A 16612-nucleotide genomic window follows, 5' to 3' on the forward strand; every position below is an offset into this window, starting at 1 on the left:
AGAACTAACAAATACTTAAGGGAGCCAGGCAGTGGTGGCACACACCTTTATTCCCAACACTAAGGAGGCAGAGACAGGTGATCTCTGTGAGTTTGAGGCCAGCCTGGCCTACAGCCAGGTCCACACAGAGAAACTGTCTCAAAAACCAAAACCAAAAAAATAAATAAATTTTAAAAAATTTAAAAAGATAAATAGCTTAAGGAAAATTAATGCTATAATATGATGGCTACATTATATTCAACATTGAGTTACATTTTTGTAAACTATAGTGAGTACTGTCTTCAGTACAGGAAAGGGGAAGGCAACCAACACACCAACCCAAGGCATTTTCCGCAAGTTAGTGACTAACATATTGTAAAACATCTGTGCTTAAAATGAGCTTGCAGACGGGCTTATTAGAAGTGCATGCTATTGAGAAGTCACACAATCATGGACCACCTTATTTCTAACGTTTGTATATTTTTCTTCAATGAGTAAACAATTATCAGGAAAGATAGTACAAGAAGGAAAAGATAGTAGAACAAAAGGCTCAGTTCCAGTCTGATCACATACCCCGACATGTTTTTACAGTGGTATTTGGCCTCTTTCCACTAGTTGAACTTCACTTTGTTTTCTTAATAAAGTCGCAGAATATGTTGTCTTCTAATCACCCATTTTTCTCTTAGCTTAATGTTCCTAGTAATTCTTCATGACCCTAGCCACAAAAAGTCACAGATGCATTAATTTTTACTAAATTTATACATAGCATCCATAAATGTCAGACAAGTTAATTTACTCTTTAGGAATTAAGTCAACATGTGTAGCAGCAGCTGACGTGGTGTCTGGCTATGTAAGAATTAGTTGAATCTACACTAGAGAAAGCTCCCTGCCGGCAGGAATGGTGTCTTAGCCGCTGTTACATGCAGAATGTCTGAAGCGTTCCTGTGATAGAGAAGGAACTGAGTGTTTGTTGAGTTGGTTTTGTTTTATGAGATGGGTTCTCATTTATGTAGCCCTTGCTGGCCTCAAGATCTTGTGTTCAAGCAATTCAGTTCCTGTGTTTTCCTGCCTCAGACCCCAACCCCAGATGTCTGGGACTTATAGCTGCATACTATTGCATTCACTCTTTTTAGTTTTTGAGGTTGAATGAACTATTTATTTTTTAAAACTAGGGTCTTTTTTGTTTTTATCTTTTAGATTTATTTTATTTTATGAGTGTGAGTGTTTTCCCTGCACGTATGTGTGTGTACCACATGTGTGTCTGGTGCTCTCTAAGGTTAGAAGACGGTGTCAGATCCCTGGTAACTGGAGCAGTGAATGGTTTGAACTGCCATGCAGGTGTTAAGTCCCAGAGCCAGGTCCTCTGCCTGAGCGGCAGCTGCTCTTAACTGCTGTGCCGTCTCTGCAGACCCTGCTTGTTTATTTTTGTGAGAGAGTCTTTCTGTGTACATCTGGCTGGCCTTGCGCTGTTGGAATCCCCTTTCTGTGTTCTCAGGAGTACAGGTTCACATCTCAGCAGCCAGCTCTGCCATCACTTTTAAATGTGAAGTGCTAATGAGAGCTTTCTTTAATTGTATAACCCTTAGAAGAGTATTTTTAAGTCTGTACCCTCTGTATATTTTTAAATTGACATTTAAGTGTTCCATCATAAATTTGAATAGCTGCATAGGATGTCATTTCAAATATTGACATGTTTAAATAAAACTGTTAACATCAATTTTTAAATGTACCCAACAGACTATAAATACCACAAATTTTAAATGTCAGTTACTTTATAAAGAAAGGAATATACTCTTCACAAACTATAACAATTTTTTACTTAAAATATGAAATGCTTTTATGTAAAGGTTCTGGAGAAATGAGGTAATTGTAACTGGCATTCGGGGAGACACAACCTTGATTGGTAGACATCATACTGGACGTTTGGAAAGAACCCATCCCAGCCCAAACATTTTGCCAGACTGTTGTATTTCTTCCCACATGAAAACTTTCCCACCACCCCCAAGATCAATAATCTCTAATAATCTTTCAGAAATGTTCTTTAAATACCCCTTTAAACATCTTAGAAACAACAGCCAACCTTGACATACTGACAGAAACTTAGGAAGCTATTTTCCATGCAGTTAGTTACCACAAAGCACTGCATTGTGTGAGGTCGCTTGGTAGCCCATCTTTTTATTCTAACAGTCTAATCTGAAGCTGCATATGTAGGCTCCTCATTTAGAGCTACCCCCATGATGTAGGAATGCTGACTTTCATTCCTTCATCTGTAAAATGGGTAATAGCACCATTAGAGTCTTGAGACTTAAAAGTGCATGAAGCAACTGCCACACTGCCCTGTGCCACCATGCCTGTCCTGATGCGCCAATGCTGTGGCAGTGCATGGACATTTGGTCACTACATGTAAGTCCTTTTCACATGTCTCATTAGAACTGGAGAATCCTGATGTAAGCAGCCAAAATATCAGGGCATCCCGACCTTACTGGCTTCTGTCAGCAGTTTTCACCCTGTGTTTGGAACTGAGGAAGCTGCTCCTTGGGACTTTAGAAATAAACTCCAATGGCGCAAAGTCAGCCCAGAGCAGGGATTTGGCAGCTGCAGTTGAGGCCCAAGGTATGAGATAGTGGTACACTGGCCTAGCAACCTCCAAGGGACCAAAAATCCTCAGTGGTTTTTAATACTTAGAGACAGTTGCTTTTGTAAGTTTTGGGGTAGGCTTTGATGATGGTAGCTTTTTCTGCTACTGCTTGGAGAAATGACCACATTGAGAGGGGACACAGGACAGAAAAAAATAGTGTTACATGTCTACTGAAGCCTGGTGTCAGGCAGATAACTGTTACAGAGCATTGATACCTATTAAACTTTCTAGGCCCCACATACAACTTGGTAAATTCTTGTCTACCACTGTTAAGACTTTAGGGCTTTTGTTTGTTTATGTGTGGAGGGATATGCCATATGACCCCTACACATGTAGAGGTCAGAGGGCAAGCTGCTGGAGTTGTTCTCCTTCCACCGTGTTGCTCCGGAGCTCACGCTCAGGTCAGCAGGCTTGGTGTGAGAAAGCTCCTCTATGCTTGCGGAGCCATCTCACTGGCTGCGTGTGTAGATTTCTGTCTTAAATGACATTATAGAAGCCTTGTTAAGTTTGCAGGTGTGGTTAACAGTGGACAAGATGATTGTAGTGAACATATGTGGGGGTTTTTATAAATATATTTTTAAATCTATAACTTTATGTACATGAGTGTTTTGCCTCCATGCATGTCTGGGTACCATGTACATGCAGTGTCCATGCCAGAAGAGGGCTTCAGATCCCTTGGTACTAGAGTTACAGACGTTTGGGAGGCACAGTGGGTGTTGGGAGCCAAACCTAGGTCTTCTGCAAGAGCAGGCAGTGTTTTTAACCACTGAGCCACCTCTCCAGCCCCAGCTGTGTGTCTTCACTCAACCTCTTCCTTTTGCATTCTAAGTAATTGTAGTTAATTACACTGCCATCTCCTTCTAGGAGTCTGGCCTTGGCAGTCAGACTAGATTCTATTTCCCTGGATGTGGTAATTATCTAGCCATAGTCATAAGCCACGAACAGGTCAGTGAAAGCCCCTCCCTGGCACTGGTGTGTAGATAGTTGGGGAGAGAAGTATATTGGAGAAGTCTGTGGGAATGCATGATGCTGACATTGGTGGCCTGCAAGGAGAACAAAAGCAGAGCATAGAGTGGGGAGGCCAGAATGAGGGCACAGAATGCAGACTGGAACCCAGTTCTTCTCACCCCTTTTTATCCTGGGAGCTCTCTGGGTCTCTTTCCCCTTTGCCTACTTTGTTTTGTCTTTGACTTGATTTTTTTTTTGGTGTGGCTACTGAAATAATTTTATTGCCTACTAATAAAAGTAAGCTCATATCTTTTGTAAAGTAAAAGGGCTAACTTTAAATTTTCATCTTTTCTAGATTGTTGGACCTTCAGATGGAAGTAGTTACATTATTGACTATTATGGAACCAGACTTATGAGACTCAGCATTACTAATGAAACATTTAGAAAAACACAGTTCTATCCATAAGTGTTTGAGAAGAGGAACAGTAAGTGCATATCAATCTCACCTTAATTCTGTGTTTCTCATGGACTTGTGAGGTGGTGGGACCATAGGAAGATTTCAGAGGTCATTTAGTGCTCTAAACCCCCCACTTCCTGTGTCAGCAAATTCAGGCCCACATGTGTGCCCCGGTGCACTGACAGCGAATTCAGGCCCACATGTGTGCCCCGGTGCACTGACAGTGAATTCAGGCCCACATGTGTCCCCTGGTGCACTGACAGCATTCTTATGTTGCTCAAGCTCTCGTTTCCTGCCAGACTCCTTGTCTGCATATAACAAGAGCATATTGTTTGCAGCAGGAAAATACTGTATGGTGGTTACCGTGGGGTATGCTGTACGTGTTTCTCCGTGAAGGGTTTTCTGTTGTCCATCTCTCTGGGACCAAGATAGTCATTTGTTTCAGTTTTGATTTGGTTTTGAGAAGTGTTTTTTCTCCTCCTCTTCCTCCTCCTTTCCTTTCTCCTTCCCCTTCCTCTTCCAATTTATTCTTTGACAATTTCACACATGTATATGTTCTGGTCTGGTCACATTCACCTCCCCACCCTCTCTTATCAACTTCCCATCTCCACTGATCTGCCTCCCTCCTCCTAACAGGTTCCCCTCCCATTGTCACATCTTCTTGCTTTTGTTTTGTGATACATTGGATGAACACCAACCACTGGGACAGGGGTTATTACCAGTAACTGCACTGCTGAGGACAAAGACTCCCCCATCCTGTCAGTCATCAAGTGCCAGTAGCTCTCCTGGGAGGAGGCTCTTTTCCCATCAGTGACTAAATGTTGATGGCCTGTTTCTTTTCTTTTTTTTCAATGCTGGGGATTGAACCCTGTGCCTATCACATGCCAGGCAAGTTCACCACTGAGTTCCATCCCTGTCCTGTTTCTTGGTTTTTCCAGATAGATATCAGTAGAAAGTTTAGAGTGACCTAGAACTTGCCTACATGACCCCAAGCTCCAGGTTCTCTTGTTCGCACCTACCGAATGATAAGATTATAAGTTTGTGCTAACACTCTAATAGTAATAGGATTCTTAACCTTCCCTTTCTTCTTCCCTAAATCCAAAACTTGGAACACCCAAACCCTCCCTGCCTGTAAGTACTAAAGATTGGCTCTACCCATTAGGTTACTAACTGATTTCGGTCTTCAGTAGGTCTACCAGCTAGAATGAGAGGTGCTGCAGTCTTCCTGGTTGATACCTTCTACTACAAAGATTTAGTCCATTTAATATGTAAATCTAGTTAATAATTTTCCAGTGCCGCCTGGTTGTTCTTAGAAGGACATGGGTAGATCAGGAAATCTGTTTCCTGATATATTTGATCTCTATAATGGAGAAGTATTGTAAAGCATATGGGTAACATGTATGGCACTTTTTACATTAAAACCCACCTTCAGCTGTCCATCTACTCTCAGACAGGCTGAAGAAAGGTAGGTGTCCAGACCCCGTCATAGAACTACAACTCAGAGACTTGTTCTAGAGGTCAGGAAGTGAAGAGACATTGTTCTGTGTGTTGTGGTGTATAAATAGAATATAACGCATAAGTTTGCCTAACAAGTAGATTATTTTTCTTATATTGAAATTAATGAGTATGTATTGTTATAGGATTGAATAGTGACCATTACGGCAAAATACAAAACTGACTGTCTAAAAAGTTTCCAATTTTTCACTATAGTCTAGACTGGCCTGAAACTTACTGTGTGGCCTAGGCTAGCCTCAAACTCTTCATTCTGCTGTCCAAACTTCCTGAGGGCTGGGATAACAGGCATAAGCCTCCATACTTGGTTTCAAATCCTTATAGAGGACACAGTGCTCTCCCAAAGGACTTGAGTTTACTTCCAAGTACCAACCACATGGATGGTTCACAGCTGCCCATGTCTCCACTCCAGGGTTTCCAATACCATCTCCTGGACCCTTAGAGAAGCTGCAGTTGCATGGATACTCCCCTACACACAAATACATAATTAAAGATAAAATACTGGTGTATCTGTGGAACATGCTTGCCATGATATCCATGTGGAACGTGCTTGCCACGGTGTACGTGTGGAAGTTTGGTCTCTCCCACTGTGTGCATTCTGGAGATTGAACTCACCTCATCCGACTTGGTGGCCAACACATTTACCCACTGAGCCATCTCTCCCTCCCACACCTATGATCTTTTTTATAGCATATAAAACTACTGTGAGAGTAAGGGGAAATGTCTTGAGCAGATAAAGTGTTCAAGTGTCCATCCTGCTCTAGGAGCTAGCTCAGTGGTGGAGCAGTGCCTAACATGCCTAAGGCCACATTGCATCCCCAGCTGAAAAGGGAAAGCAGCAGAAATGTGCCTGTGTAACCTCATGGGAGCATTGTTTAACTTTCTTTTCCTTTTTCGTTTCAGGATTTGAGCCTCCTTGATTTCAATAGAGAGCCCCGTATATGTGGAATTCCAGATTTTCCTTTTCCTTAAGTACCACTTTTGGGTGTGGATGATGTTTTGGTGTGTGCTCAATTTTGATTTCTTGATTTAGCTAAAAGTATTATTCCTAGATTTATTTAATAGTCTTTCTCAAAAATCAGTATAATAGTATTCCGTGGCGTCTGTCTCTATGAGATAGTGACCCTATTCCTCTGTTGTTGTTTTACTGTACTGTCCTTTACATGCCACTTGTCATTTTTATTTGTGAAAAATAAAAATTATAACTTATTGACATTTTATTACCCTGTTATTAAGAAAACCTTCTTATCATCAAACAAAACTGTCTTCCACATTGTGATCCTTTGAAGTAATCAGTTAATGGTTCATACTGGTTGGGGCTGCAGTGTCCTGTGTGTTGGCCCACCTGGGATGCTACAGCTGTTAGTTCTGTGTTGTGTGATGCCCGGGGACCTGAGGATCCTCAGTCTGGGGACTGGCAGGCACATGGATACTTCTTGTCTCTGAGATGTGAACTTTGTCTTTTTTGCTTGGAGAGTGACACACCAGCTATGGAAGGCCAGGTATGACTACTCCAGCTCACTGCAGTTACAGCTGACACTGGGTGAGCAAGGGGAGCATCAACTAGATGATTGCTGTCTGCCATCTGTAAACACTGCTGGGCAGGTGCCAGCACACTGTGGTCTGAAGGAAGTAGCCCCTGTCTGTTGACGCCTGGTTTTCCTACCGTGTAAGAGGGGCTTTAAGAAGATGAAAATCAGCTGGGTGGTGGTGGCACACACCTTTAATCCTAGTACTCGGAAGATAGAGGCAAGAGATCTCTGAGTTCGAGGCCAGTCTGGTCTACAGAGTGAGTTTTAGGATATCCAGGACTATACAGAAACCCGGTCTCAAAACACACACACACACACACACACACACACACACACACAACCAACCAATAACACAACAACCAAAAAAAAAAGGATGAAAAAGTTACCTTGATTTCTGCATGAGCATTGTTGTCATTAATTTGAGTGGAGAGCTAATATTTGCATTTTTTTAAAGGCAGAATCTCATAGCCCAGGTTAGCTTTGAACCTATTGTGTAGTCCAGGATGACCTTGAAGATCTATACACCTGCCTCCACCTCCCAAGTGCTAGGATGATCATATCTACCATCATACCCAGTTTATGTGGTGCTGGGGATCAAGCCAGGTCTTCATGTGTGTAGACAGGTACTCTACCTTCTGAGCTACATCCCTCAGCCCCAAAGCAGGCACGTCTCAAAGTGTCTGTTTAAATACACTATATTACAAAGAGTTGTTAACTTTCTTTTCAGTGCAGTTCCATGACAAGAACACTTTTGTCCACTTCTCTGTTGCATTATATATGTAATGTGTTTACAGATGTTTCTTCTGTTACTTGTTTTTATTCTCTTCAAGTTTCTCAGTTTTCCTTTTGTCAAGCATTATTTCATCATGACTGCCCATTAGTATGTATGAAGTTTATATGTTTACCCTTGCTTTTAACGTAGTGGGCAGAATTATGAGGTGGATTTACTCTTAATCCTTCATGGGTAAATGGAATGAACCCCTTCCATCCTGCAGAAACATCTAGTGCCCTGTAGTGGTCATTTACAGATGCACCTGAAAGGGTCAATGCTGTTTCCAGGAGTCACTGTACCCAGACACTTTGTTCTTAGTCCCAACTTTTGCTTCTATTATAGAAGGCCAAGTCCCAGGTAATTTATAAGACGCAGAAGTCACTTTTTCACAGTGCTGGGGGCTTGGAAATTGAATATTGAGGTGCTGAACTGTATCATGACATGGCAGGGAGAGAACAAGTAGCGAACTCAGGTTTACCACCCTCCTGACTTTATGATCCCTACTATACCCCCAAAGGCTTTGCCAATATACTATCATATACACTATCCATACTCTACCAAGTAAGTGAGTTTGGGGATGAATTAAAGTGATAGGACCACATAAATAAACTAAAGCACTTTCTTAGAGATGTCACAGACTTTTAGATCTCAGCCAGCATTTATTCACAGGTCCACAAAGGTCATAAGAAATATAAATTAATGAGCATGGTTTGTTTTACACAAAATTTTCTTCCCTCTCTTCCTTCTTTCCTTCCTTCCATACACGGTCTGTCCGTCCATCTGCTGTCCGCCTGGCTGCCCTCCCTCCCTTCTTCCCCTCCAAGTCCTGCATATCCACCAGGGTCTTGTGCACGCTCAGTGAGCACCATGCCCTTGAGCTGCTTCCTTAGGTCTCCCCACCTTATTTTAACCTAAATGCATAAGAGCATGTCAAGTAGTTTATTTGTTAGGCACCCAGAAAGCTAAATAATTTATTTCTGTTTCTTTTAGGAATTTTTCTTGTATTATATGGAGCTACTGGAGGCCATCTTCATTGCAAATCTGCAATGTACTTTAAGCTTCTTTCCCCCACAACCACTGCCCTGACCACGTCACTCCCTTCCGATAGCTTTCTTTGTTTCTCTGGTTCTCAATGCTGTGACCCTTTAATACACTTCCTAACGTTGTGGTGACCCTTAGACATAAAACTATCTTCATTGCTACTTCATAACTGTAATTTTGCTACTGTAATGAATCATAATGTGAATGTCTATGTTTTCCAATGGTCTTGGGTGACCCCTGTGAAAGGTCCTTCAATCTGGGGTCTCGACCCACAGGTTGAGAAACAGCTGCTCCAGATGGTGTCTCATCTGTACATAAGAGAAAATGTGAGCTCTGTTTTTTAAATTTAATCTTTGTGTGTGTTGTTTTTGTATGTGTGGTATGTCCATGTGGGCGTTTGCACACCACATGCATTAGAGGACAGGGTAAGATGCTGTGTGTTCTGTATTGCTCCCCACCTTTTTGCTTTGGGACGGCTGTCACTGAACCGGAAGTTCACAGTTTTGGCTAGGACTTTAGCCACACAGTGAGGTGTCAGCAGATCTACGTGACCTAGTGTTGGGGTTGCTGGACTCAAGGCTATGTCCAGCTGTGCTGGAGATTCCAGGACAGGTCCTCGTGCTCTCAGAGCAGCCACCTCTCCAGCCTCCCACATTTCCCACACACTGCTTCTCTGTTTATGTACATATAGGCTGGATCCCTAACGGAGCTGTTGTGAGCAGTGCTGCAGTAAAGTGGGTGTGCACTTTTCCTTGTGATTTGCTGACTTGGATTTTTGAGTAATTCTTGGGAGTGATGTAGCTGCGGCGTATAGAAGGCCTATTTTTAGTTTGTGGGGAATCTCCATATTGATTTCCACAGTGGACTTACTTAAAGTCCCATCAGTGTTACCCACTGCTTTTTGTCCACATCCTCACCATCTTTGTTTGTTTGTTTATTTGTTTGTTTGTTTGTTTTAATGACTGCCAAAGCATCTCATAGCAAGAAATCAGCAAGGAAGAAAGTGAGTTCTGAAAATCCAGGCCTCTTTCAAAAGGCGCATGCCTAGGGCTGCCCTCTGTTTCTTCCCTCCGTGCGCATTAGCCAGCAACTCTTGTGCTTTTCCAAAACTGATGCATCTGGTGAAGAACTTTGGAAAACACTTTTTCTGCTAGTTTCTATGCATGCTTATACATTTTCTCACAGAAATGATACACTGTGCACACTTTTATGATAGCTTCACCTTGTAAAAAATTTTTTTGTCTCAATATTTTTTATTTGTATTTTATGTTTATTTATATTTATATATAAATAAAGATGATATATATTGCATTTAATTTATCTTACATATATGTGTGTATGTGTGTTGGGTGTGTACCATTGCTTACCTGTGGAGGTCAGAGGACAACCTACATGAACTACTACTTAATCCCTCTCTACCATGTGGATCCGGGATTAAGCTCAGACAATCAGGCTTGGCAGCAAATGCCTTTACCCAGTACCCACAGAACCATCTAGCTAGCCCTCAATAAATATTCTTTTAAAAAATTTATTTTGTTGCTGAGACAGCATCTAACTGGCCCTAACTGGCCGTGGTTCTATGATATAGACCAGACCAGCCCTTAAACACACCTTTGTTTCCTAAGTGCTTGGATTAAAAGCGTATACCACATGATTGACTACAAAAGTGCTGCAGAATGTTCTATCTCTGTGCCAAGTTTATGCAACCCTTTATCACTACCCTAGCAATTGACCAGTTATGACTTTTGCCCTAGATTTGGAATCTTCCTGTCTTAGGGTTTCTGATGCTGCAATGAAACACTATGATCAAAAAGCAAGTTGGAGATGAAAGGGTTTATTTGACTTATACTTTCACATTGCTGTTCATCATTGAAATAAGTCAGGACAGGAACTCAAACAGGACAGAAAGCTAGAGGCAGGAACCGATGCAGAGACCACAGAGGAATGTTGCTTACTGGCTTGCTCACATGGCTTGCTTAGCCTGCTTTGTAGAACCCCCATGGGTCACTAATTAAAGAAATGCTTTACAGCTGGATCTTATGGCAGACTCTTCTCAATTGAGGTTTGCTCTTTTCAGACAACTCTAGTTTGTGGGTCAAGTTACTATAAGACTAGCCAGCACACTACATCAGGTTGCTAGACTCAGAACACCCAAACAGCTTCACACAGAGTTATTCATGAGCCGGGGTTTCGATTTGGTTTTGTTTTAGAATTCCTAAGTGCAGTGTCAGTTAGGCAGGGTAATGGAGGAGAAATGAAGTCTAACACTTCAAACCCGAGTTTAAGCACAATCATGGTAAGTTCCCAATTTCCTTGGTGCAGCCTAAACGTGAATGGTGCATTGCAGAGGCCTGGGCCTGCTCTTTGCTGTCCACGTAGGCCACTGCTTATATTGGTTTTGATTGCTGTTTCTCACTTCTGAGGGCCTGGGCGGGGACAGGAGCAGAGCTCTAAAACCCGACACCTTCTGGAGAAAAGTGCGGACTGTAGTAATGGGAGGGAAGTAGCAAGTCCAAGTGACAGGATGTCAAATGATGGGCTGTTACTGCATTGCTCACCAGACACTTGGTGGGAGAGGTGGCAGATTCTAAGAGGGCGCTCATTCATTCCGTCTTCATTTTTTTTTCTCCTGCTGAGAGGAAAAGAGGGACAGATAAATTTAGGAAATGAAAAGCATAACACATGTCCACAATCCCAGTATTCAGAAATCTGAGGCAGCAGGATCAAAGGTTTGAGGCCAGCCTCTGCTACGAACAGTTCTGAACCCAGCCAGCCTGGGATACACAGCAAGACCCTGCTGGCACAGGAGCCACACAAGCCCCCGAGTTCTGAGCTGCACTGAGCAGCCAAATGAGGTTCAGAACAATGTGGGCTAAAAACTCAATGTGGTAAGCATTATTCCTTCCTGTGTCTTCTTAGAGCCTCATGTAGATTCTTTTCCAAACACTAGTTCTCTTAAAGCTAAGTTACTGTCTGACAGAGGACAAAACTTTACATTCCTAGAAAACATTGTTAAGAAAAACACTCTTAAAAGTAAAAATGATAAGGTGTACAGATCTTAAAGTTTCAAATGTTAACTTCTTAAAAGTTGTTCCCCATATGCAGTCATTGTGCTTAGTTCATCGTGTAGCTTAAATGATATAATTCTGTTCTATGGTTTGTGGTGGTTGTTTTGAGATATAAATACCAAAAATGTTTCATGACTACCAGCATGAGATTAAAAGTGATTATTGTCAAAACCAGAAGGTTTACTCTATCTGCCATATGTAGCACATCGATGACCCAAAAGGGGAGTTGCATTTGTATGCCAATGGGAGAGATACTCAATGGGACCAGACTGTTTGGCTCTGCTTATTTTTGCCAGGGACAAATGAAGCTGTCAATATCTGTAGGTAGCAGGATTGCAAGTCAGTCTTTTGCATTTTGTACAATAAAAGTGCATTATTGCATTATTTTCGTGAGTATATTTGACACAGTGTAGAAGTAGAACCTTTGCTTTTTAGCCCACATGCGTCTTATTCTCCTTTTTCTTCCTCCAGATATATCTGAGGCCTAACTTAGCATCAGTGCAGCCATGAGAGGCTAACAATACTGGGTCTAGGCCTCAGTCTTACAATACCCAGGGAAAACCACAGACTACCCTGTGGGAGACAATCAGAACGGAGACAAACAAGTGCTAGGTGTTCCAGAACATTAAGGGTAGCTTACATAACTTGTGTATAGGTTGCCAATTTCCTTACAGCAATGCCAGTACCAATCCCTGTTTGACAAGACTTCTGTTGCCCATTCCTGCCCAATCAGGAGGCCAACCCCCATCTGAATCTGAATCCCTACCCACCACATCCTTTACTCCTTAAAAACCCTGCCGTAGCTGGGCTCAAGACTCCCTGATCCAACTACTGTGTCAGAATGAACAGAGAGCCCAAGGTCAAGCTTGCAATAAAGGCTCTTTGCTTTTGCATATGAACTTGGACTCCTGGTGGTCTCTGAGGGGCTCATGACGTGGCCATAACATATCCACTGTGTTTTTTGCCATGATTATTGAAACAGTAGATATGCTTTAGGCAAATGCCATCAGAGTTGGCATCCTGGCAGCAAGAGGGAAAGCACAGCTTTTGGAATCAAATGGGCTTGAGTATGCATCCTGGCGGTTAGTTCTGTGACTCAACATGTGACCATTAGGAACCCCTCTGTCTTCATGTAGGGCTAATAGCACCAGTCGGGTCATATTGGAAGGCTATGTGGTGCTATGAGAGTTCTCATTCTTGAACACAGTTTAAATGGATGGACTAGACTCAGGAGTTTATTAAGTCCACCTAGAATGAGCCAGAGTTTCCTTACACCTTCATTACAGTGTGGTTATTCAATGAGCAAATCATCATCCGCCTCTCTCTGTGGAAGGGAAGTCACGTGCCTTCCTTAGACTTGTTTACCTAAGTTTTCCTTATCTCCATTTTCTTATCTCCAAAACCATCCTTATCTGCAGCTACTGGGCGTAATAAGAGCCAAAAATGCCTCTCTTTTCTCAAGAATTAGTCTTATCGGCACCTCACCCACCCCTTTGAGAGTCCTTAGTAAAGGGAGCTGCTCCTTGCAGCCTTGTTGCTGCTTTTAATCCAAAGCTCTCTCGAGATTTTTATCAAATCAATCTTGAAAAGTTGCAGTAAGGCAGCAGTAGACCCTGCCTAAATTACTTTTTATTGCAAGCAATCTCTACGCACACAACACACTGTTGCTTTTAACTTGTCGATGTTATCAGACTATGCCAAGCATGTAGAGCTTACAGCTTGAAAAATGATTGAGGTTAGAGCTATTTAGACTGTATATGCCAGAGAAAAATGTTTTACCAGAACTCTCTAGAAAATGTGGGTTTTGGAGCCTTTAATCACGTGAGCTAATTAATATTCTATGTGGGAGGGCACGATGAAGAAAACTCCAATCTTTGATTTTTCAGAAGAATCCAACTTTGAAGAACTGTATGCTTATGAAAATCCTTTACTATTGCAGCATCGGGCCCCGAGGAAGGAGGCGCGTGTTCTCTGTCTGGTCTGTGACTGAGAAAGCTTGGCGTGTGAGACATGGCAGAAACTAACCCAACACTATAACACATCATTTTAGAGGTTTCAGAAAGGAGCTTATTGTTTATTAAATCTTACGTATTGGCCTATTATGCACATCTGTGCGCTTACCCTCCTGTAGTATATTCTCCACACAGCAGCTATGGTGGTAAAATGCGATGAGAATGTGTCACTCTCCTATTACCCCCCCAAAGGCTGTCACATGCCATACCCACCAATGGGCCCCTTCCTCCAGGTGCTCTTCTTGCTTTGCTCTGTTTGGGACCTTCTTTCCTAGGTTTAGGGGCTAGGGTACACACTTGCTCAGGCCTCCAGTGTGATTCCTGACCATTCACTCTCATCCTGCCCTAGCCCTCTGAATTTCTACGGCTTCGTTCCTCCTCACAGCACTAGCTGCCACCTGGCATTATGCCGGGCTTTTTTCTGTCTCCCACACTATATTGTTGGCTTGACCTTGGTAAGAACTTTGCCTCAGACACTGTAGAATTGTCTGCACTTGGGACAGTACATAACGGTTCAAAAGATAATTTTTGAGTGAGTGGGTAACACAAAAATAAGTTAATAGGAATGATTTTGTGGGTTAATAAAATTCTGTTGCATTTATATCACAAATTTTCTTTATTCAATCACCTACTGATGCACCTCTGGGCTTATGAACCACAACAATAGCCAGAATGGCAAGATAGCCCCAAAGGTCCCGGTCATAACCAACAGCTGTCTAATTAGACTATAAGGCCTATTCAACAGGACAGAATTCATGCTTGGTACTAAAAATCCTAGCCAAGAACCCATGACTAGTGTGGCCGTGAAACCTAAGGGACAACTCACTACTACCACTTTATTAAACCAGTCTGATTTCTAACTTCTAAATAGTCACAGATAAACTCATAATTAAGAGTAGCACTCATGTCTCATTAAAGACATTTTTCTTTGCAGCAGAAGGAAACAATTACAGACAGCCACAACTGATGATCAAAATGCAAGGAACAACAGACTATGAGGTGCCCCATCCCAACTCATGCATACATACAAGCCCTACAATAGAGCTCAGGAAACATTGTAGAAGGGACAGAAAGATTGTAAAAGCCAAAGGACCCGACTGTCTTGCTGGGAGACTGTGTCTTCTAGACATGGCAGGGAAAGCTACACCCGTGAAATAGTAACAACATGGTGGTCTAAATAAGAACTGAATAATAACAGTGCCAATTAATATGCCTATGTAGATGTGGGAACGCTCACAAGAGTCTACCCCTATTTGAAGAGCTACAGGCAGTTAATGACTGCTCTGCGAAGAACAATCAGTGCTCCTTAGGGATGAGCCCTCTAGTTTGTTATCCAACACCAAATGGCCAGCCCCAAACACATGTACATAAGAGTAGCACTAAATTGACTTAGCAGTTGTTTTTATATATTCATTAGTGTGTATATATATACATATATATTAGTATATATATTAGTATACACTCACAAACACAAACATGTGTATGTAACAGTTATACTTAAGGAAAAAGGCTAGGCGCTTCAGAGGGAATGGGGATTTGGGAGGAAAAGGAAAAAATTGCTGTAAATACAGTACACATATACGAATTAAAAATATATTCAGAGTCAAAGATGGAAATCAACAGATGAAGCCTAGGGAAGACATGACAATCAGGCGCTGAAGTCCTCCCACGTGAAAAAAAATCTGACTTACATCAGAACTAGGCAGCAGAAACAAAGAACGGGACGACTGAATAATGAAGGGAACAATTCTCCAGGAGCATTTAACTATTTTGAGAGACTTCAAGATGGCAGATGACACTCAGGTACCATCTGCCAGAGGCAGAATCCCCTGTTCTGTCCATTGACAACTTGTAATACAAAAGCAGCCTTGCCTGATGGTGTCACTCAGCAACTTCCATGGCAACACTTCCTGTTTCCCACAGGCAGCTCTGTGGATCCTTCCTGCCTTAGTGGAATTGTGCTCGTCAGCAGAGAGGTGAAAACACAAACAAACAAAAAACACGCAACAGATCGGGAATTTGGGAATCAAATGTAGTGAATTTGCCTTTTAGCAATTACTTGATTGTTCTGGATGTTTAATTTCTTTGTTTGTAAAAATGAGACTAATAATGCTCACTTAGTGGAGGTTTTGTGAAGATTAAATAAAATAACAAATATGGATGGAGTAGATGCTCCATCAGTGGTACCCTTCCCTGTAGATAATGAACTACTTTGTCTTCTTCTTGTTCTTCCCCTGATTTCCCTATGCAGGCTGTGACTATTATTTTCTTTCTCCACTTCCATGTTTGCACCCACTGTTCCTTGGTCCCTAGGTTGTGGGTTGTCCACAAGCTGGCTGTCCATGACCCAAGACTCTGTCAAAGTCCAGCTCCTTTCTAAGTAGCCCATCTTTCTTGTCCTTTATTCCTCACTCAGTGGATGAGAGATCACTTCCCATCAGCCACATACTCTCTATTGGTATTAATTCTAGACGGGTCTGTCCCTTGCTATTGATTGTTTCAGGACAGAGCTGTCTTAGAAAATTGTTTTTTGTTTTTTTTTTTGTTTTGTTTTGTTTTGTTTTTTAACTGTTTTCTAAGATGGTATCTGCATTGCTTGGTTTGTGGCTCTGCCTCACTGCAAGCTCCATCTGTTCCCCCTTCTCCTTCTCTA

At 42.1% G+C, this 16612-nt stretch overlaps 1 protein-coding gene across 2 annotated transcripts in view; it reads left to right on the forward strand.

Annotated features, from left to right (window-relative positions):
• Positions 1 to 6754, forward strand: part of Tm2d1 (TM2 domain containing 1) — a 33283-nt gene extending 26529 nt beyond the window's left edge. For both annotated transcript variants that reach the window (XM_048453130.3, XM_087904818.1), the window contains 2 exons: positions 3921 to 4050; positions 6438 to 6754. In XM_048453130.3, the coding sequence (XP_048309087.3) occupies positions 3921 to 4031 (111 nt within the window). In that variant the 3' untranslated portion in view covers positions 4032 to 4050; positions 6438 to 6754. The remainder of the gene's footprint in view (positions 1 to 3920; positions 4051 to 6437) is intronic.
• Positions 6755 to 16612: the final 9858 nt, after the last annotated feature.

The sequence above is a fragment of the Myodes glareolus genome, chromosome 3, assembly GCF_982192425.1.
Source record: "Myodes glareolus chromosome 3, mMyoGla1.1, whole genome shotgun sequence".
In the NCBI taxonomy this organism is placed as follows: Eukaryota; Metazoa; Chordata; class Mammalia; order Rodentia; family Cricetidae; genus Myodes; species Myodes glareolus.